We start from the raw sequence: 23581 nt of genomic DNA on the forward strand, positions 1-23581 counted from the left end.
TTAACAGTTCGATGCCAAAAGAAAATTTGGAGTACTTTTTCCCTTGTTGTTGTACTCTCTTCCTGCCTCTCCATTTCAACACTTTCTTTGATACTCTGTAGGTAAACTTTTTTTCTTTGAAGTATGTATATGTTCCCTTTTGGGATAGTGGAACGAAAGAGAAGAAAGACAAAGCAAGATACAGTAATGGAGGGTGACAGTTAAGGGAACAAGTTTGAGATAAAGTAGTAAGAATAAGGGTGAAGGTGAAGAGTTACCAAGAGTTCTGAGCTCTTCCTAACTGCTATTCAAGTCTTTTGTCACCTTCATGTTTAAGAATTAGTGAGGCAGGTCCCCATCTGTTCAAAGATTCCTAATCCCAAGTGCTACATTTATTTTCGGTTTTCTACATATGGCACTGACTGCTGCAACCTTCAGTTTATGGACAACAGTGTAGAATTTATGAATTGGTGCTCTGATGACTTTCTGACCTGCTCCATAGAGCACTAAACAATCAGAAATTGGAATTAAACAATTACCATTTCACAGTTCATCTTCTGCTGTGCTAAAGGATTATTGATATATTTAGGCTTCTAGAACTGTATAAGATTTTCCAACTTGTATTGTCTTGTAGTTTGTGTCAAGTTAATAATAGTCACTATTTTAAGGTAGAGGTAAGGCATTGTATGACTGGGAGAAAATAGGGGAGAGTCACAGGAACAGGAGAGAGATACTTACTCCAGTCTAGTCTTCACAGACTGCTCCCAGTCTTTATGGAATTTATAATCTAGTGTGACTACCTGAAATATTTTTGTATCCCCCAAAGTCCACACTAGACTGAGTATGAGGTCTAGGACAGTATAGTAAGCCGCCAGTAAATTATGAGTGTTTGACCTAATTCATGTTCTGTAGAACCCAAGTGTGTCTGTATACAAGTTGAAAATTAAAATAACCCTCATCGGATTTCATCAAGTGAAAGAATGTAAGCAAATATATAAATGTGAGTATATAAACATGGATTGGATGTTAAACTTATTTCTCAGAGAAAAATGTTTATGTAGGCACTCTTGATATATACATACAGACAGAATATAAATATAAATATATATATTTTTTTTTCTTCCAGCTGTCCTCACCAGATTTCTCATCATTCTAGACTCTGTGGGCTGATTCTTATATATTAAAGAGAAATTTCAAACTCATCCATTTCTGTATGCAAGAGGGAAAGTAGAGATGCTTTTGAGCTTTCTTATTGCTTCAACTGTTGTTCTCTTGTTTTCTTCTGGATCTGTCACTCTGTGATTATGTCTTAATTTTCTTATTTGTTTAAAAATGATTCCAGAGAGGTCGTAGGGAACAGAACTAGTGGAATGTTACATGACCCTTCATTATGAGGGTACTGTCTTGGAAGTGCCATGAACAACATGGAGTTAAGGGTGGTGTGAATTGGCTATTACTGGTCATTAGGCATTTTATTCACACAGATTGCCATTGCCCTATCAATGAGTAGCTTCTGACCTCTAATCTACATGCTGTCCTCAGGAGCTGATTATGTCTTGTTGGCTTTATTAAATTAACTTATTTCGTATGTAAAGTCATTGAACTAGAAAATACCCACAGCCCAAATGGCACACCATCTTTAATATTTGCAAAGATGGAGCAGACATCTTTGTTCCTTCTCTGTGCGAGACATATTAGCTCAATAACCCGTTCTCCTAACTAAAACACTTCCTTGCCTTACCCCATGCTGTCCTTTGTGCACCATACAGTTTCTCAGAGGGAACTTCAGTGATTGAGATGATGTCTCTGAGCCACAGCGACTCACGTTTTCCCACAGAGAGTGCCGGTTAAAATGTTGCATCGCTCCAACAACAGTGCCCCAAGGCTTGCTTTGCACTGGGTCCCACAGCTGGGAGGGGACAGAGATGAGTCACACAGGATCCTTAACCTCAGAGATATTTAATACTAGAGGGACAGAGTGGTACTTTGAGGAGCTGTTGCATGCAGTGGTAACTGTCAGAAGAGGGACATCCATTAAGTGTGTTGGCAGTTCTGAGGGGGAAAAAAATTTTTTTTTTCAATCTGGGCAAATCACAAATCAGGAAGCCTTAATGGAAGACGAGAATTGAGCCTTAAAAGACAGGTAGGACTTAAATATATGGGAAAAACAATTCCTCTTTTGAAAAGGGTTTTTATAAAATTTACTAAACATGAGTGGCATTTTCCCTTTTCATGTGACCTTAATAATGGAGTAAAAGGTAGACTTGAGTTAAGGCTAGGACAGAATATGAGAGTATAATTTCCTTTTATGATTCTGCCACTAAATTTTTGTTGTTGTTGTTCTGTATCCAGCACTAGTGGTCAAAAATTATCTCAAAAAAAGAAAAAAGTTTCCTCCTGCATTTGCCTCATGAAGAGCTGGTTTGGTCATGCTGCTCCCTCGGTTGCCGGTGAATCTGTAGCAGTGCTGTGTTCGATTCTGGTTCCCCTTACAGCTCCTGTTGTGCGCTCTCTGCTTCATGGTAACTGGTTGAACCTGCCAGGCAGCAGCGGCTGAAGTGTCCTGTGTCATTGACCCTCATATGGCAGAACTCTGTTTTAGTAAAATCAGAGTGCTGCTGGTGCACTGGCTGCATTCTCATCGTTCGCCATCCTGCCCTGCTCCTTAATGTCAATATTAGGAAATCTCCTAAAATGAGAGAGTGGAAGTGTTGCAGGAAAGGCATCATTATTCTGTAGTACAAAAACGACTTCTCTGCGTTCTGACAGCATCATTTTTCAGTCACATCATGCTGATCTGTATGCCCTGAACAGATATGTATCATTCCCGCCCCTTTCTTTTCAGACCGAGCTAATAGATCTGTCTACGGTGGATGTGATCCTCATCTCTAACTACCACTGCATGATGGCACTGCCCTACATCACTGAGCACACCGGTTTCACAGGCACGGTGTACGCCACAGAGCCCACCGTGCAGATCGGCAGGTGAGAGCAGTTCTTCATATCCCAGGAGCAGGTGGCCGAGGCACTCCTCTTCATATCCCAGGAGCAGGTGGCCGAGGCACTCCTCCTTTCCGTGGTGTTGTGGCAGGAGTGATTGGTGTCTCCTCCTGAGCAGCTAACCCAAAGAATTAGCATGAATAGACAACTCTCGAAATAAAACAAGTGTTCATTGGAATTGCCTCGAGATTAATGCAGCGAGTACTCTTAGTCTTTTGTGTTGTTGTTGTTTTTGAAACAAAGACTGGAGGAAGGTGTTCACAGAGACAGCTCCTCTGTGCAGATGATACTAATTAGGGGAGGTAACGTTGAGTAAGACGCCACAGAGTTGCAAGGCAAAGAGCTTCAGGAAAAAGGAGCATAGCACATTTAAGAAAAGAAGAAATTTTATTACTTTGCTTTCAGAATTCCTCCCTTTATGATTTAGTGCAGACTATAAATGGAGACAGCTTGTAGAAAACAGAAGAAGTAATTAGACAGTTGAGTTGACTATACTTTTGACAGAGTGCAACTCAGAACTCTAAGGAGTAAAAGCCTTCCTTTGACTCTGAGAATGCTCTGCCGTCTCTCCCTCTACCCCTCCCAAGCCTTCATGACACAGGCAGTTGCTTCAAGTCCCCCTAGCATCATTCAGTGACAGAAAAGTTACATGAAGAAAATCAACTACCCCAGAAAAAAGAGTTGAAGCAAACTAACAAGTATGGTGAAAGGTGAAGCTATTGAGGCTCAAAGTAAGGGATCAAGGTGTTGATATGGACTCTTGGCTTTGGGCTCCAGTGTCTTGCAAAAGTACGACAAGATGGAATGACCGGAGATGAAACAAAATATGCCCTGGCTTTTGTGTCAGCTCCCATTAAAGAGCATGTAATCTGTACAGAGAAACATCGGGGATCTGACGAAGAGACATTACAGGGAAGTAAAACACAAGGCGATTGGATCAGTCGCAACTGATAAGCTGAAAACATTCGACTCTAGGCTGAAAAAGTTACAGCGTGAGGTGGGACACACCAGACTGTTCTCCAGAGAGCTACAGCCAGAATAATAATGCGCCGAGATTCCAGACCTTTGAACGCTGGAGCTCGTGCTGCTCCTTCAAGATGAAAGGACGGGGTGGGATTAGGAATAAATAAATCCAATGGAAATGAAATGGAAGTTGTTCAACATCCAAATGCTAGTAAACTGATGGCTTGCCATATCTCTATATTCATTGGGAGAGGATTTAAGTCAATATGGATCATCTATACTGGATTCTGAAAGGGGAGTCAAGAGGTTAAAAATCTATTTCTCGCTTTTGGGTCATTCCCTAGCCATGCAGGAGTCTAACAGTTCTCTGTGCCAGCTATTCCTCAGAGCACGTGCATCATTGATCCACTCCAGTGAGGCGTTTCTTAGGTTCCCTCAGTTGTGATTCTGTCGTGATCCATCTTGCCATCTGCACACAGAGCCTGTCCTTTTGCAGGTCCTTGAGTTAGGCTTTTAGGATTAATCCTGAGAGTATTTTTCCACATAGAATTTTGTAAATTCCCAAAACACATGTCAAGAAGACATACTTTTCCAGTTTAAAATATCCATTTAATATTGTCATTTAAAAAAAAAAAAACCAATACTGGGTGCCTGACTGGCTCAGTCAGGTCCTTGGGTAGCTCATTCGGTTACACATCTTCCTTCGGCCCTGGTTATGATCCCAGGGTCCTGGGATCGAGTCCCACATCAGGCTCCCTGCTCTACGGGGAGTCTGCTTCTCTCTCTGTCCCTCCCCCTGCTTGTGCTCTCGTGCTCTCTCTCTCAAGTAAATAAATAAAAATCTTTAAAAAAAAAAAAAATCCTACCCCACGCCTGCTGCCACCAAAAACAGGTACTTCATATTCATTTGACTTTTTCTCCCTTTATATTTTTAGTTATATGAAGGCAGAGAGCTTAAGACTGAGAGTTAAACCACAGGCTTGTATATTTCAGTGTTCCAAGATAAGATGCATGCCAGGCTTGTTTTAAAGCTGAATTAAATCATTTATGTTCGAAATGTTTAACATGGAAGTTCAATGAGGTGGTTGGGGTTTTGTTCAGGTTTATTTAAACGGGTGTCCAAGTTTATGTGCAACAGATAGACAGATGATTGGGGTGGGGGGAAGGCAGACAAGCCCATTTGTTTCGACTACAATGTTAACAGTGGTGTTTTTCTCCTTCTTTTATGACTGTTCACCACTTTTTTCTTTAAACTCAGGCTTCTCATGGAAGAGCTGGTGAATTTCATTGAAAGAGTGCCCAAGGCTCAGTCTGCCTCCTTGTGGAAGAACAAGGATATTCAGCGGTGAGCAATAGGCCTGTCTACTCCTCTTGACAGCAGACCCTTAGGCTTTGCAAAACAGTCTCATTTGTTTTCTTATGTTATGCTTTAACATTTGTACTGTTAGAACTGGAGATTCTCTTTTCCCTGTTTTAGGGAAAGGCTATGTTTGATTGTACCAACATACTGTGAGAGGCAACTGTGCCATGTCCAAGGTACTGTGCTGGGTCTGAGTTTTTAAAAATTAGTAAAACAGTTGGCACTGTCTTTGAGGCGCTCCGGGGTTGATGGGAAATCAGACCATTAACAAGTAAATTATAGTCTTGGATGGCATATATCGTAAGAGGTGCCTGTCACGGTGCTGTAGACACTCGGAAAATGAAGAACTTTCTGTGTAGGGAAGCTGAGGAGGACATTCCTTAGGAGATGACAATGAAAGTGGGTCTTGGAGGAAGAAAAGGACTCTTCCTGATAGAAAAGGTCAGGAAGTGCATCTAGGCACAGCATGATGGGGATAATAGTATATTTGGGGACCAGGGAAAAGTACAGGGTGGATTAGAGTGGGAAAGCAGAGAGGAGAGGTGAGAGTTGAAACTAGAGAGGTATATTGGAGCAAGATAATGAAGAATCTGATGTGTAAAGTTTGCGCTTTATAATATGGAGAGTGGGGGGAGTCCCTCTGTGGTTTATAAGGAGGAGAGCGATGTGATCACAGATTTGTTTGGGGGAAAGTAAGTCTGGAAGCAGCGTGGGGCATGGATGGGGGTGCAGAGACGGGGCAGAAGACCAGGGGTAGGACTATCAGAAACGCGAGGGAGAACAAAAGCCTGAACTGAGGTAATAGCGGTGAGCTTGAAGAGTCTGACTTAAAAGAAATTTCTAAGACAGAATTGAAAACAATTGGTAAGAACTATAAAAGAGGCTGTGAAGTCATCCTTAGGAAGGTTAAGAGGAGAGCTGAGTGGAAGCCAAGGGGAAAAGGAAGTTTCTCCAAACCCGGGCTTGCTAGTGGTATCAGATGCTGCAGAAATATCCCATAAAATGAAGATGAGACCCTTGGTTATGGAAATCCTAGAGAGATTAGTTTCAGTAGAGTACTGGGAACAAAAACCAGATTGTAAGAGGTGACAGAAGTAGAACTATAATGGCGGAGGGAAGGAGGCAGCTCCATTCTGCTTCCATGCTCTCATATTTAGTTGGCAGCGGAGGACACTGGCCAGTCTTAGCCTACTGCAGTTTCTCTGAGCCTCCCAACCACTGCCCTGCCTCCTGGCACCACATGGTCCCAGCCTTCCAGGCCTCGCATCCAGAGTCTGGAGTAAAAACTTGTCATTGGCTTTTTAGGTAGTGGGTATCCCATTCGTGCCTACCCAGGTCCTCTCTTTTCCAGCCACCTTGCCATTGAGTTCTCTTCCCCCGTAGGTCAGTGATTTGTTAGCTGTCTAGTTATCTGAACTTTGGAATGTCTTAGTTTTTGTGAATATTCCTTCTACGAGAATATGTATGTATAGGGGCACCTAGGGGGCTCAGTCAGTAAAGCTTCCTACTCTTGACTTCGGCTCAGGTCGTGATCTCAGTCGGGCTCTGCTCTCAGCGGGAGTCTGCTTCTCCCTCTCCCTCTGCCCTCCCCTCCTGCACATGCACGGGTGCTTTCTCTCTCTCTCTCTCTCTCTCTCTCTCTCTCTCTAAAATAACAAATCTTTAAAAAAAAAAGAATATATATCTGTAGCTAAGAGAATATGCTTTGTTTTTATACTGTAACTGTTCTAGAGTCTGAGTATCTGAGTGTCCTCTCTGCATTCCTTTGTGTATGTGTTACTTGTTCTATTTAACTTACATAGCACTTGCTGTGCCAGACACTATTCTCAATGTTTTACTTAACTCCTGTAATTCTTTAACATCATTTTACAGAAGAGAAAACAGCCACAAACAGGTTAAGTAACTTGCTCAAGGTCAGCCAACCAGTGAGCAGTAAGGTTTGAATTCAAACCCAGGCAGCAAGTCTAGTCTAGTTCCAGAGTTTGTGCTTTTAACCATTATGCTGGGCTGCCTCTTGGGCACACACGTCTCTTCTCAAGTGCGTGTGAGCCCCTACATGTAAGGGAAGGGGGAAGTATGTGTAACTGCACGTTTTCTCTTCTGTTTTATGGATCTTCTTTGTGTCTCCATTTCCTTGATTGGGGATATGGTGTCCATATGTCTTCGTGGTGGGAAATGTTTTCTGGACACACACACGTCTGAGTCTTCTGTGTGTATGCAAATGACTTCCTTGATCTGACCACACTCCTGCTTATGACAAGGTCCCTTTCCCTTCTCATTTTGCATTCTTATTCTCAGCTGCCTTTCCTCCTGCCCATTGCTATCCCTCCTTCCTCTTTTTCTCTCTCCCAGGTATCCACTGGACCACATCAGACCTAGTTGTCCACATTTCCCTCCTGAGAAATTTTAAGACTTTGTTTTCTTTCCCCATGGAACATGTACGCCTTGGCTTCCCTTACTTCCTCCTTTTAAATTTATACCCTTTATAATATTCTGCCACAAATAATTTTGGCACACCAGAGGTGATGTTCAAAGGTCACTGTTTCCTGGTTCCCAAACCCTGGGCCAAGTCTTAGGAAGTCCCACATCCTTATTTTGCCTTTTCTTCTATGACCATGGGCAGAGTCCTTGGCAGTTTTCCTTTGCCTCCCATTCTTTGTAAAATACAACAAGATAACTGGTTTACAAAAGAAGTGCCATCGTTTATTAGGAAGAAGGGTGAATTGAACTGGAAGGAGCAGAGGGCGGGGAGGACAGGGCTGCAGGGGGGAGCCTGAAAGTTATTTCCTAAGGTGCTTAGAAAATCTCCCTTTTAAAAAAGGGTGCTCCTTGAGATAAAATCTTGAATTTGCTGTCTCGCCACCTGGTGGGCAAAAATCTGAAACTGTTAAAAGCTAACTTGGTAGAGGAGCAAGGAGAATAACCTGCACTATTGGAGAAGACTTTATTTCCCTATTTCATATATCGTAACCAGATTTCTGATTCTGGTCAAGTATTTTGCTTTGGCTTTTGAGCACGAAATGAGCCACAGTTATTGATAGAGAAAAAAAAAAGAGTCTAATTATTGGAAAGAATATGCTGCGGTGTTAGAGAACCAAACCAAGCAAGCTGTGTCCTCTTTTTCTTCTGGATAAACTCAGCATAAATATTACAAGTGGTAGAGGAATTTGAAGAGCTATTTTGTAATTGACATCAGACAAAAGAGTTCTTTTGAAATATTCACCTAGAATTTAACCTTGGGCCAGAATACTAAAAGTGCTTCATTTGAATAACATTTATGCTGAAGGATTTACATCACTTTAAAATTTCTGTCACACTCCAGTTTCTATCTAGTGTCCCAAAGTACTGTGGCAAAACTAAATCGAGAAACACTGTTTTTTGCTGTCTATTACATTGACATTTTTCCCAAGTGATATGAGCTGTGTCTTATTTTTTCATTCCCTCCTTTTTTTTTTTTTCCTCTTTAATTCCTGTACTCACCTTGTCAAGAGGGGTCTCAGGTAGGGATCACAAACTCCAATGCCTCTGGGGATGGGGAAGGTCAATACAGGAGCGAGGTGGACCTCAGGTAACTGTGGACCAGCGACCACACCCGTCTACAGGGGCAGCTGACACACAGTTTCGGCAGATTATGGCCATATGGAAACGTGAGCCCATAGCTGCCAAATCTTCCCTTTTTTTTTCTTTTTTTAAGAGAAACTCAAAATCTGGATGTTTTAAATGTGATTTTTTTTTCATCTTTTTAAAATGTTGGCTCACACGTTAAAATAAAATCCTGTATGATCCAAGCAAAACACCTCTGAGTTGGATTGGAGACTCAAGCCCCCGGTTTTTGACTTAAACTTTACACAGGCTGTCTCTTGGTTAAGTGCCTAGAAGTGATACATTTTAGTAGCTTAAGTTATTTAATAAGACCGTGAACTAAAGAAAATAATAAATTAAAATCTTTCAGACTCATTGGTCAAAGGGATCTGACAAATTCTCTTAAATCATTTGAAGTTAGTTTGAGTTAGCATTTGATTTAGTATTAGTATGTATACCAAAAGAAGCTATTACTCTTGCTTTTTGGCAGCTGTCTGACTCCCCGCCTCAGTTGACACTGCTCCTTGAGATTTATTTAGAAGTTAGCCATCTTTCTTCCTCATTTTGATGCTTTAGTTTACTCCTCTTGAAAAAGAGATTTTGAAGGGTAAGAAAAGGAGACTCCCTTTGCAATGTAATTTTTGAGTCTCTGACTTTCTCATACCCACATTAAAGTTTAGGGTTTGTAATAGAAAATTTTAAAGCAGAATATTCCACTTAAGAAACTAAACCATCAGGTAAGATTTTTCTGTATAAGACTAGAAGTCTACAGTTATAATTAAGGATAAATCATTACAGAATATTGTCATAACCGTCTTGCAAGCATTAAGGAATTGGGCACCGATATATTCCTGGCTGATATGTTATGACAGTTTTCAGTAGTCAGAGCTTAAAATGTGGGTTCATACCTTATAGAAGACATGAAAGAAGACGTAGTTGAAGTTCCTCTGCTCTGATGTTTCATGGGTATTTATAGAGGAATTTATCAGGTCTAACTATATGATAGGGAGAAAATTAAAGCTATGGGCTTGGAGATCAAATAGACCAGTGTTTAAATTTCATATCTTCTTTTCAGTAGCTCTAGCAATTTATTTCTTCTAGGCTCTGTTTCCTCATTTATAATATAAGAATAATATTAGCAACTTTGCAGGGTTGCTGTGAGGACTAAATCAGCATGAGAGTCCTTAAAACAGCGCCAGGCACATAGTAGGTGCTCTGTAAATACCCGCATCCTTTTCCCTTTTAATGATACACTTGGCTCACATAACACCCTTTCAGTAATCAGCACACATCTGCCTTCCACAGCCTAATTTATCTTTAAACGCCACCTTTCCTGATGGAAGCAAGGTAGTATAAGAGAAGGAAAACCATTTTTCTGATCCCCCTGTTGCCTTCTCTTAGCGCTGTCATCCAGACGCTGGAACTCAGTCTCCTTTTTTGTAAAACAAGAGAATTGAATTCAAGTGTCTCTAAGTTCACTTAGGTTACAGTTTTTAAAGCTGTCCAAGGGAGAGGCTCCTTCAGCCGGCGTTTCTAGAGTGGCACTACTTCGATGAAGTCATCACCGCTTGTCCTTGAGCTTTGCAGTTCCAGAAACTTAATCATTTCATTTCGCTCAGAGTTGATTAGCCTCTGAGGGACTGATTCGGGCTAACTAAACTCCCAGGATATTGACTTACAAACAAAAATCCCATTTAATTACTTTATACTGAGACATCTGCCTGGCTGCAGAACTAAAAAGGTTCATCTATCTAGGACACTCTGGTCTGGTCAGCAAGTTCACTTAAGAGATTAAGTTATAGATAAGAGGGGTTTTTTGATAAGAATAGAATCAAAGCAGAGGTAGTTCAGGTATTCTGGAGAATTGTTTCTGTTGTGCTTTGGTAGCCTGAGCAATTGCCTTTGTCCTTTTTAGAGATAAATGGATCTAAAACAAAAATCAGGCATTATATAGTTTCAGGTTAATACTGAGAAATGCTTGATTATCAAGCTTCTTTTTGGTAAATTCTGTAAAGGTCATCACTTTGCTAACACATTTCCACTCCAGCCCATCCACGTGTATATTAAGCACACTTTGCTGTAATGAGAGGAAAAAGACTTTTCTTATATTCTTTATATTCTGTTCTTACATTCATTTTGCAGATTCCTTCCTTCATCACACACTTTGAAAAAAAACCCAGCTAATGTTTTATCTATAAGCTTTTAAGTGGTCCCTGTGGACTTAAAAGTCTTACTCTTTAACACAAACACATGGTCTTTGCTGCTTGTTGGATGCTGGTAGGATGGAAGAAAGGACAGCTGAGCTCTGGCATGATGTCAGCACTGGGGGAAAGTTTATTAAGCACTCAAGTGTGATAAGAAAAAACAAACAATGAAATCTTTTAGAAAGTACTTATTAAACATTTAGACTCTGAGAACTTGACTTTGATAAATCAGAAAGCCAGAAAAATTAGAACTAGTTCCCACTGGGTTTCCTTTTCCAACTTATCATGAATCAGCCAATAATCTTAATGGCTTCAAATGGCTCTATAAATGCCTCTCCATAATTATGGCCTCAAGTAAGCATAAGCAGAATTTTAGGGAAAGTTAGGTTAGACAGAATGTCAGGAGATAGCAGGAAATAGTGACAAAGTGACTTAATTTCTCAAAGGAGTAAGAAAAGGGTGTTAGCAAAAGGAATTTGCGGGTATAAATAATGGAATTCAGACGATTTATTTATTAACTGCTAAATGCCTGGCATCAAGAAAATGCCCAAAAAAGTTTAAGACATAGTCCCTGTACCCAAGGAGCTTGTCAAGCAAAGATTATGTACTAAGTGGCAAGACTTAGCCTGGGCTTGGCAGATTAAGTAGGGTTTCAAAGAGGAAAGAGAGGATTCTAAGATAAGGGAAGGGTATGGGCAAAAACATGGCAACGTGGCATGATGATTGAGAGGTGACCGGGTTGGTTCAAATCAGCCAGTGCATGCCAGGAAGGAGAGAAAAGAATTGGAAATTAACATTATACAAAAGAATATTGAAACTTTGGTCTTTTGAAAAAGCCAGCAGTATATTTGACTAATTCCTAGTTTGAATCTTTTCTGTAGCTGATAGGAAATTCACCAGAATTGTGAAAATTTTGTCACCAAACCTATATGAAAAAGGAAACCTCTGGATATTTCCAAATAGAGAAATGGCAAATGATTAGTTTTAAATCTGAAAGTAGTGCAGTCAGTGTAAGTTACCAGAATAAGATACCCAAAGAATTAAGCATAAGTGTGAAGGGGGGATGTTCAAGTCACTGAATTTTGTAAAAAAGCTAAATTTCAGGAGCGCCTCGATAGCTCAGTTGGATAAGTGGCGACTCTTGATTTCAGCTCAGATCGTGATCTCAGGGTCCTGGGATCGAGTCCTGTGTTGGGCTCTGCTCAGCTGGGAGTCTGCTTCTCTTCCTCTCCTTCTGCCCTTTCCCCCACTCACGTTCTCTCTCTCTCTAACTAAAATAAACGATCTTTTTAAGAAGCCAAATTTCATAAAACACTGATTATCATATCTATAATAATAATATGTATACATCTATATATACCCATTTGCTGTAGTCCTCACAACAGTCTTTGAAGGAAGTATTTTACCCTCAGTTTAGAAATATGGTGAGAAGAAAAGGTTAAGTTGCTGAATATTGCTCAATATTACAACGAAAATAAGCAAAAATCAGACTTAAATCGGATATGAAGAATACCCTTCTACAGGAGTTCCACAATTAGAGTTTATAAAAAATGTCATTGAGGAGACCTCAGGAAAGCCCACACTTAGCTAAGGTATTGAAACACGGCTTCGTTACTAAGAACATGGCCCAAAAAAGTTTAATTTATTAAACACTGGGTTTTCTGTTCTGGGTCTCCTACAAGGGCTGTAGGTATCTCCAGCTCCCCTTGGAAGGATTCACTCACAGGGGTGATGGGCTGAAGCCTGCCTTAGGCCCTTGTGTGTGGACCTCTCTACAAAGTATCTCACAGCAGTTTCATCAGAGTGAGCAAGAGAGAGAATATGGGCAAGATGGAAGTCAGTCTTTAGTAAGCTAATCTTGGAAGTGACATCCCTTCACTTTTGTCATATTCTCTTCACTAACAGAAAACCCCAGGTTCAGCTCACCCTCCGGGGGAGTGGACTACACAAAGGGATGAATATAAAAGGCGGAGATCCTTAGGAGCCATGTCCGGAGCTGCCAGCCACAAAACCCTACACTGAGTTTGAGACCAGAGTCGTTGGGACCTGCACAGCCTTCCTCCTCTGGCTTATTGGGTGGTTCCTCCCTAAAGTTTTCACCTCCTCACACACTGTCATAAGGTTCACCTCTAATCAAACTTACTGGTGCACTGCAGACAGAAGTTGTTAATAATTGGCTTACTGGTTCCTACCTTTCCTGGGGCAACAAATGAACAGATATTGTGTCCTTTGTGTTGGGTACCACTCAGTGCTGAGGATACAAAAATGAGAAAAGATACTACTATGTGAGTAATATGATAATGGAATAAAAACATATGCTGTTTCTGTTGTTGTATATAACAAGGCTGTTCTCTCCAACACTGCTCTACTAAACTGGTTGTTAAAAATCATCATGAATGTTTCTCTATAAACAGATGCTTTCTTTAGTTTCTCCAGAACATAAATTTATTATCTCTATGCCATTTACCCCGAAGGGAAGAGGAGAAAAGATCTAAGTTGAAATACATCTGAATTTTTCACAAGTCCTTTGCTTTGCTTAAGGAAGTTGTTTCCCTACCTGAAACACTCCAGTAATTTCTCTAGAAGTAGGTTTTGGACTGTTGAAGACAGAAGCAGTAAATATTTCACATCTTCATCAGCTTCCCTTTTTCCCTTACCAAGGGCTCAGAGCATTTACTGGCTTATTCTGGAGGTTGAATATATGATTGTTTAATCTCTAACAGAGAGTGGAAATATGAGCCAAATGCCTCATTTGGAGAAAGACTGCTCCAGATTTTAATCTGCTTAATTTTTGTAGGACACTTTCCTACATGGGAAGCAGGGAGCGCATGCTGGGAAGGGCCATCAAGGGAAGAAAGTAAAGCCCAGGTGTTGTTTGGGTAATGGCAGTACTGGTTGTCAAGGGATGGGAAGGAAGTCCATAGTAAAGAAAGTGGGTCTAATATATACAATGGAATATTACTTGGCCATCAGAAAGAATAAAATCTTGTCATTTGCAATGACGTGAATGGAACTAAAGGGTATTATGCTGAGCGAAATAAGTCAGTCAGAGAAAAACAAATACCATATGATTTCACTCATGTGGAATTTAAGAAACAAAACATGAACATAGGGGAAGGGAAGGAAAAATAAAATAAGTTGAAAATAGAGAAGGAAGCAAACCATAAAAGAAGCAACTCTAGGAAACAAACTGAGGGTTGCTGGAGGGGATGTGGGAGGGGGATGGGGTAATCGGGTGACGGGCATTAAGGAGGGCACTTGATATAATGAGCGCTGGGTATTATATGCAACTGATGAATCACTAAACTCTACCCCTAAAACTAATAATACAGTATATGTTAACTAAATTGAATTTAAATAAAGAATTTAAAAAAGAAAGAGAAAGGGGCTAGGGAGGTAGGAAAGGAGGGAGGGAGGGAGGAGGGGGTCTATTCCAGCCTTGTGTATGACTTTTTGCTCACCCTCTAGCAGAGGTGACTCAGTTGCAGCAGCTTGGCACAGCTGAGGGCAGTGTCAGACAAATTCAACAAGGTTGAAAGATGTGGTTGGGCTGCAAGTGTTATGTATCATCCTCCCCACCCTCTCAGGCCACTCCCATAATAGCCTTCCAGCTCTGGCATAAAGTTAAGAAACCCTTCTGCTCCTACCCAGCCCAGAGTAAAAAGTCTTTATTTTTTTTTTTCTAAGATCTTATTTATTTATTTGACAGAGAGACCGTGAGAGAGGGAACACAAGCAGGGGGAGAGGGAGAAGAAGGCTTCCTGCTGAATAGGGAGCCCGATGCGGGCATCAATCCCAGGACCCTGGGATCATGACCTGAGCCAAAGGCAGACACTTAACAACTGAACCGCCCAGGAGCCCAAGAAGTCTTTATTTTTAATGAAGGTCAGCTCTAGGGGACCCAAACCATGGGGCTCCCTGATCCCGAGGAATTTAAAGGAGGAGCTAAAGCAGAAGAGTAGCTTAGGTTTTTCCTTGAGACCGTGTAGAGCCGTGCTTGGGCCACTCAAGTTCAAAGTCATTGCTGCTCATTGAAGTAATTCATCCTGAGTTGAAGTTTATTTACTATGGTATTGTGGGAAACTGCATATACTCCTGGAGCTGTGCTGGCTGCATATGGTGGGGGGGGCGGTTAGAGACCATCTTTTTCAGCATCTGTTCCATGCCAGACACTCACATACGTTATGTCATTTACCCCTCACAGAACAACTCTAAAAGAAAGGTGCTACTCTCCCTGTGTCACAAATGAGTAAACTGAGGTGAAGAGGTAACACTGGAATTTATGTGCAGACAAGTCTATAAAGCCTGTTTTTTTCCATCCTGTGCCTCGGAGAGAAACCTCTCCTTCCTCAAGCCATTGGCAGAGAGTCAGCAGGAATGTGGAAGAAGAAGAGAAGCAGTAGCAGCAGCCCCCACCGGTAGCCATCCAGAGGGGCCTTCTGTGCCACTCACCTGTCTCTGATACACAGTCAGTCCACGTTCCCAAAGAGCACACAGAATGTGCACCTGGCCTTGACTGCTGACACAAGACCTGAGAAAAAGTGACAAGTGGTCTAGATTTTAAAGGTGTAAGTGTTGTCCACACGAAATCTGAAGAAGGCAATAGGGGGTGGGTTACAGGCTTCAGGGAGCCTGGCACCAAGAGAGCTGCTTATAGCTCAGTATATAGAACAGAGGCTGAGGCAGGACCCAGATAAAGAAGGGCCTTATAAAGTCATGCTAAGAGCCTTGGATTTTAAACTGAATTTAATGGAAAGCCATTATAGTGAAGGAGGAGAGGGTGTGTGTGTGTTGAGATTTGCATTTTTAATATATCATTTAGACCCTTCTGTGAGGGAAGGGCAAGTCTGCAGGCAGGGATGACTCAGGGCTTTTGACATCTCTTTATTGCCTTGTACCATTGTAAAAATTTTCTAGACTTAAGCTCCTTAGAGCAGAGGCCTTTATGTTATTCCTGTTAATATCCCTTACAGGATTTCAATGCTATGGCCATAGTCGGGGCTAAATATTTATTGAATAAATATTGTAAAACCTAAACCAATCCAGTGTACATAGGACAGATAAGTGAAATAAAATCTTCATATGTCTGTTTATGCGGAAAGTAAAGAGAAGAATTATTAGTATTTTGTTGCTGGAGAAACAGATGAAGAGAATTGGAACGTGACCTATGTGCTAGGTTAGCTAAACCTCTATTTGGTATTTACGTTATTATGACTATAAATGCAACTCACTGGCCACATGACATTGTTAGGGTTATTTTTTCTTTCTTGCACAACTTTTTGTTTTCCCTTGAGTTAATGATGATCTTGTTTGCATATTTGCTTCGTTTCTTATGTACTTCTTACTGATTTGTTTCCAGCCTCTCTGCCATTTGTACAGGTCTCTCCTCAGTGTGTTCAAACTCAGTGGGTGTTGTAACAATTTTATCTTCCTGGAAATCCTCTCCCAGAGCCTCCTCTCTCTCCCCAGCCTGATCCCAGCTGTTCTTGAGCTTGCTGCTCAAGATTTAGGATTTTCTTCATCACTATCCTGAAGATATCTTCACCTTTCTTCTGTTGGAAGCTCTGTTTCCTGGGTCTTTTTCTTGTTTGTGCCTTCATTTTGCCGGGCACATCCTGAGGAAGAGTACACGGGAGGTCAGTTTTCTGAGACCCTGCATGTCTAAAATGCCTTTGTTCTACCTTCACCCTCCAATGGATAGAAATCCAGATTTGATACATTTTTCTCTAGCTTCCAGAAATGCCGTTGAAAAGGCCAGTACTATTCTGAGTCTAGATCTTTGGTATGTATCCCACTTAATCCTCTGTGGAAACTTTAAGAATCCTCTTGTTCCCTAAATTCATGATGCTGTGTCTTAGTAAAGGATAGTTTTCACTCATGCGCTGAGTACTTAGTGGGTCCTTACTATCTAGAACAGAGGTTCCAATTGTGACCAAGCCCCTGTTTAATGGGCTAAATCTGGCCTGCCACAGTTGTTATAAGTCAAGTTTTATTGGCACACAGCCACACTCATGCATTTACATATTGTCTATGGCATTACACAGACAGGTAAGTTGAATGATGTGAGACAGACCGTGGTCTACAGAGCTTAAAATATCTGTGGCTTTTTTACAAAACACGTTTGCTGACCCCCAGTCTAAAAAATGAACTTCAATTTTGGCAAAATATATTTATTTATTTATTTATTTATTTTTATTTATTTATTTATTCATTTTAATATATTTAGTTTTTAGATTTTTCTCCCTCATGTTTTGTGTTCCCTCTTTCTGGAACTCTCACTGCTTAGATGTTCAACCTCCTAGACTGGAACTCAGATTTTTTTCTGTCCTCTTTTCCATCTCTTTGTTTTTGTTTGCTCTTCTGCCTGAGAAATTCTGTTTACCTCCCAACCTATCCAGGAGTTTTTCATTTCTGCTGTCATAGTTTCTTATTTTGGCATAATTTTTTTTATTTTTTAAATTAACCTTTTTATTGTAATATAAAACAAAAAATAATAATATATAGTTAATAAATGTTATAAAGCAACAATCCTTATAACTGCTACCCAGGTCTAAAATAGAATATTTTCAGTAACTCAAAAGCCCCTCTCTGTGTCCCAGTCTAATTACAACCCACTCTGACACACATATCATGGATTTTGACCCATTGCAATATTGTCTTTTTTGCAGCTCAGATTATCCCATCTTTAGACAGTGAGCCTCTTCATGCTGTCCCCTGTGTCCTTTTATTGTGACCTTTGTACCCTTTGATTGTTTCCTTGCTATGTACTGTAACAGGATGTTTAAGACTCCTCTTGTACATTCCCTGCCCTAAATCTGGAATCATCCATTTCCCTAAAAAACTCTGTATTCTTTTAGTGGAAAATGGAATTTTAAGCTCCCACTCTGGTTGCTAACAATGCTCATTACTCCTGGATTAGTTGTTTCTAAGTCATCATTTGGAGGAAAGAGCATATGTATTTTCCTCCTCTTTTTTTTTCATGCTCCTGTTATATTTATATTATCAGAACATACAGCCATTACATACTATCCTCTCTTCTCTTTTAATCTTCATTTGGTCTTACTTCTACATAACTATATGTTTCAAGCTCACTACCAGCTGATGTGTCAATGTTCCTGTAGTCATTTAGGTTATCTGAAACGTATTCTTCAGAAGATATCTCAGGATGGTGGGGCGCCTGGGTGGCACAGAGGTTAAGTGTCTGCCTTCGGCTCAGGGCGTGGTCCCGGCATTGTGGGATCGAGCCCCACATCAGGCTCCTCCACTATGAGCCTGCTTCTTCCTCTCCCACTCCCCCTGCTTGTGTTCCCTCTCTCGCTGGCTGTCTCTATCTCTGTCGAATAAATAAATAAAATCTTTAAAAAAAAAAAAAAGATATCTCAGGATGGGATCGTGAGAACAATATTCCCTGAGTTCTTGCAAGTTAATAATTGTCTGTGCTCTGTAACCTTGAAAGTCAGTTTTGTTAATTGTATAATCCTTGGCTTGCATTTTCTTTCTTTGAATGTCTTAAATATTTTAGTCTCTTTGAGTAAAACACCATTGCTGTTGAAACTCTGGTATCATATTTTTTCCTTAGTAAGTCACTCGCTCTTTTCGCCTAGCTGCCCAAAAGTTTATTTATAGTGTAAATATTTTCCCAGAATATATTTGGTGTTGGTTCTTCTGGGTCAGTATTCTCAGGTATGCAATGTGTCCCTTCAGTATGTAATTTCAGGCTTCTTTTTATTTTAGCAATTAGAGTTTTTAGTATTTGTTCTATTCCCTTGCTTGGATTTCTGTTAGGGTCTCCTTTTCTCTGTGTGTTGCTTCTTCCATCCCTGTCTTCATTATCTGCCACTTTCTTTCAAATTCTTTTTATCTCTTCATACCTTTTTAGTGTTTAATGTTTTCTTCCTATGTTCTTCTTATGGCATTAGCTGTTGTGTGTTTATCCACTCTTGTATTTCTATTAGTTTAATCTTCATTTCTGAATAAATTTTTAAAATTTCTAATTATTAAGTTCTACCACCTTGTTTTGAAGCTCTTCTGATTTTTATGTAACTCTTTTGTGTCTTAGATAATTTTTTTATGTTTTTAATTCATTTTGGAATTTTGACAGGTTTCGTTGGCATGCTTTCATTGTCTGTGTGCTGTCATATTTTTATGTCCAAGAGTTTTTTTATTCTCTTAAAGCTCCTCTTTTTTTTAAATAGAAGTCACTTCTCATTTCTTAGACATTCTATCTTATTTATCTCTCTAAGGGTAGTAATGGTAGTATTTTTTAGTTTTATTCTACCAGCCTAATTTATTTCATCTCCTCCTTCCTCCATTTGTTTTGGCCTTTATCATTTTAGAGACTTCCCTCAAGTATGTATGGTGATCCTTGGTTATTGGCCCATGTTTAGGAGTTGGACAGTAAAAAACTGATTAGAAAGTCTGTGTGCCATGAGTTGAGTCTTGTTGAATTCTAGACTTTACCATAATGTGATCTGGTTGGGCCATTTTATCATGAAACCTTCAGTGTGAGTATATTTTAGTTGATTTTTTTCTTCGGTGCTGATCAAATTTTTCAGAGAAGTTTCTTCCAGTCACCTACCCTGGGGGATATAAGCCTGACTGATAGTGTTCTGGGAGGCATATGAGGAGAAGAAAATTGTTACTCTTGGAATATAAACATTTGCTTATTAACAAAGCTGCCTCTAGTTGATGGTTTCCCCTAGTCTAGACTTTTTTTAATTTCTCCAGAGGATAACCTCTAACAACATGCCTGGGAGGGGAAAGGCAGTTTCGGAGCTATCTGGAATAGGTGAAGAGAACCGTAAGGTTCTATTTCTTATCAGTATTTTTTCTTTTTTTCCAAAAAATCCCCTTGTTTTTAGGCTCACCTTCAACCTCACTTCCAGACATGCCTATTGTTTCAGCTTGCTGAGCTTTTTGTGGGTTCTGCAGCATAAATTAATTTGAATTAAACTTTCCTGTGTGTGCTAAATCAGTTATTTGTCTTTTTATTTTCCACTTTTTTTAAACACTTCAGTGATTGATTGATTGATTGATTGATTGATTGATTTCAGATTTTATTTGTTTATTTGACAGAGGGAGAGAGGCAGCGAGAGAGGGAACACAAGCAGGAGGAGTGGGAGAGGGAGAAGCAGGCTTCCTGCTGAGCAGGGAGCCCTATGCGGGACTCAATCCCGGGACCCTGGGATCATAACCTGAACCTTAACGACTGAGCCACCCAGGCGCCCCTACTTTCCACTTTCTAAAATGCTGTTGCTATTGCCTCTTCTCTCATTCTCTTTGTCTTAATGTGTGTGTGCAAAGCCCTTTACTAGTTCAGTGGTATTTCAGGAGAGAGAGAGCAGAGCTAATGCACACTTTCAGTTGATCAGAGTTCCTTGACCTATTTAAACAGAGAATCTCAGGGAAGTCACTCTCCCAGGTCTAGTCCTGATTCTGTTAGAGCAAATGACACCGTGTTTTTCTAATAACAGAGTTTTGTTTGCCTGTTTTAAGGGATGCTCCTGATGCTGATCAGAAAAGTCACAAATTGTGTTTTATTTTCCTCCTTTATGCCAAGCCTCAACTATGTTTAACTCAGTCCTTTTATATAGCTTTGCAGGCCTGTGAATGAAGCGTATTTCATTTATCATTCATGAACAGGAAAGAGAATTTGAAATTTCATATAGAAATGCTCTGTGTTAAGATGTATATGATAAACCCTAGAACAACCACTAAGGAAATAACTCAGAAAAATATAGTGAAAAACCGTGAAGGAAATTAAAAGATGCATCAGAAAATATTCACTTAGTATCAAAGGGTAAGTAGTAAAGGAGGGACAGAGGAACAAAAAAGATGTGAGACATAGAGAAAACAAAAATTAAATTGGTAAACATAATCCAACTGTATCAATAATAGATGTGAGTGGATTAAATAGTCTAGATGGCAGAGATGATCAGACTAGATTTAAAAAAGAAAAAAAGAAAAAAACCCCACAATATCCAGTTATACAGTTATATGCTGGATAAACAGAATAGAAAATAGAAAAAGAAGAGAGAAAAGTTGGTTTTTTTTTTTTAAAGATCAACAAAACTAACAAACCTTTAGCTAGATTGATGAGGAAAAAAGAGAATACTCAAACTACTAGAATCAGAAATGAAAGGGGCAGTACTACCAACCTTATGGGGAAAAAAATGGTTATAAAGGAATCCTATAAATAATTCTATGCCAGTAAGTTGGACAGCTTAGATGAAATGGAAAAATTACATGAAAGGAATCCTTGATAACATAAAAAGTTGGCATTGTGATGCATTTACAGGCTGTTACCTTCTCCACTCAAGGACGCAGTGGAAGTATCAACCTGGAGAAGATGCTATACGATGCAGGAGGTGAACTCTGCCCTTAGCAAAATCCAGCTGGTGGGATATTCTCAGAAAATTGTGAGTGTTAATATGATTTTAAGTGATGCATGAATGCTTTCGATTGATATTGTTACCCTTTGGGAAGATCTTATGGTTCCCTTTCTTTAGCCATTCAGTCACGGAGAATCTTGTACCTAGTATGACATAAAAAGATAGAGCATCTGTCGTTATCCTCCATCCTCCAGGTTCATGTCGGTGTTCTTTCCTAACACTCGCATTCCCCAGCAGTAGCCAGCTTTCTCTTGACCAGCTTGTAATGATCAGGAGATCGTTAACAATCATCTCATCCTGTTCACTTTAGAACAGTGGGTGCAACTTTATAGGTTTGGGACGAGTGAAATAGGAAACAGCATAGAACAGATCAAGAAGCAGTTTGGCAAGTATAACTTTTGAACTCCGACCTGATAGTAAGGGTTCCCATTTTTGTTAACTTGTGTCCAGAGCCACTCGGTATAGAATGACCAAGAGATTGATGCCTAGTGTAAAAAAACAAAAAGAAAACTCAAGTAATTTTCTCTTTGGTCTTTCTGGTAATCTGTCATCTCTGTCTTTTGATGAGAGAGGCCTGGGTGCCTGGTACACGTGGATAGGCTGAAACTCAGAGAGGGGGCAAGTCAAGACTGTAGGATTGCTTTGTGGGTCTGCCAGATGGCCTCCATTGGTTTTTTTGTTTGTTTGTTTGTTTGCTTTACTTTATACTTTCTGTTTTACTTTAAATTTTCTTTAAGTGAACAAGGATATTTCTGGGGGGTTTTCCTGCAAAGACTTAGCTGGTGTGACTGCACTGTTGAAAGCTCATCACATGTTCTTACTGCGGTTCTTTTCTAGGAGCTTTTTGGTGCAGTCCAGGTGACCCCGCTAAGCTCAGGCTATGCCCTTGGAAGCTCCAACTGGATTATCCAGTCCCATTATGAGAAAGTATCGTATGTTTCCGGATCCTCCTTGCTTACCACACATCCCCAGGTAATTCTAATTCTCTTTTAACAACTCAGTTTTTTGGTTATTTAACCCAAATTCACAATATATCCAGAGTATCATCAGTTGTTTTTAAATCTTCCTAATTTTGTTTTCTACATGTATCCTTTTTTTTTTTTTTTCATTTTTGTTGTTAATTGTTTCTTTACTGAGGGTCTGCTATGTATCAAGCACTCATCTAGATGTTAGAGAATCAGTGGCGACCCACAGGCAAAATCCAGCTCATGAATCTGTGTTCAGAAGAGCACAGAGGCCATTGTGGTTGCAGCATGCCGAGAATAGTCAGCAGGGGTGTCCATGAGATGAGCGGAGCCAGGCATGTGGAACTTTGTAGACCATGATGAGAAGTTTGAATTTTATTTTACTTTATTTTTAAAGATTTACTTATTTATTTTAGAGAGAGAGCATGAGCGGGAGGGGCAGAAGGAAAGAGAGAAAAAATCTCAAGCAGACTCCATGCTGAGCACAAGCTCGATCTTAAAACCCTGAATGCGGGGCTAGATCTCACAACCTGGAGATCAAGACCTGAGCTGAAACCAAGAGTCAGACGCCCAACTGACTGCACCACCCAGGCACCCCTGGATTTTATTGTAATGTGTAGATGGAAGATTTAAGTTGGTCACTCGTTAACAGTCTTATTGGGCAAGTAGCTAAGTATATAACCGTTATTATAAATGTATTCTTTATTCCTTTTTAGGTATTATTGTTCATTTCATAAATCCTGATTCTTTCCATGTTTGTAAAGGAGGGGCAGAGAAGATTAGATAGTTACCTGATGGATGGGTACCTACGTAGATAACTTGGGGAAGTCCATATCCTATCTTAAAATGAAGGGGAAAATGACTGCTGTAGGTCTAGAACAAGAGGCTGCATCTGAGCTACCACTTTGTATTGCCTTTTTTCATACCTTCTCTTATAATCAAGTTTCATCTCAAGGTCTAGAAGGGACAAGTTGCTATTTTTTCCTATAGCTAGCAGATTCTGGGCCTTTCCTGCTTATTGAAATCAAGAGCCCATCAATGTCATCTTAACCTGCTTCATTGAATCAAAATACTTTAGTGGCGGCTTCTATCATTCTTGATATATTCTTCCGTAAAAGACAGAATGATTACTTTGTT

The 23581-nt window shown here is 40.1% G+C and overlaps 1 protein-coding gene across 1 annotated transcript in view; it reads left to right on the forward strand.

Annotated features, from left to right (window-relative positions):
- The window catches only part of INTS9 (integrator complex subunit 9), a 103458-nt gene that overhangs the window by 44807 nt on the left and 35070 nt on the right, over positions 1–23581 (forward strand). Inside the window, exons 5-8 of the mRNA XM_008705088.2 lie at positions 2825–2964; positions 5201–5287; positions 21386–21506; positions 22317–22451. Coding sequence (XP_008703310.2) covers positions 2825–2964; positions 5201–5287; positions 21386–21506; positions 22317–22451 — 483 coding nt within the window. The remainder of the gene's footprint in view (positions 1–2824; positions 2965–5200; positions 5288–21385; positions 21507–22316; positions 22452–23581) is intronic.

Source organism: Ursus maritimus, unplaced genomic scaffold (assembly GCF_017311325.1).
Source record: "Ursus maritimus isolate PB19 unplaced genomic scaffold, ASM1731132v1 scaffold_11, whole genome shotgun sequence".
In the NCBI taxonomy this organism is placed as follows: domain Eukaryota; kingdom Metazoa; phylum Chordata; class Mammalia; order Carnivora; family Ursidae; genus Ursus; species Ursus maritimus.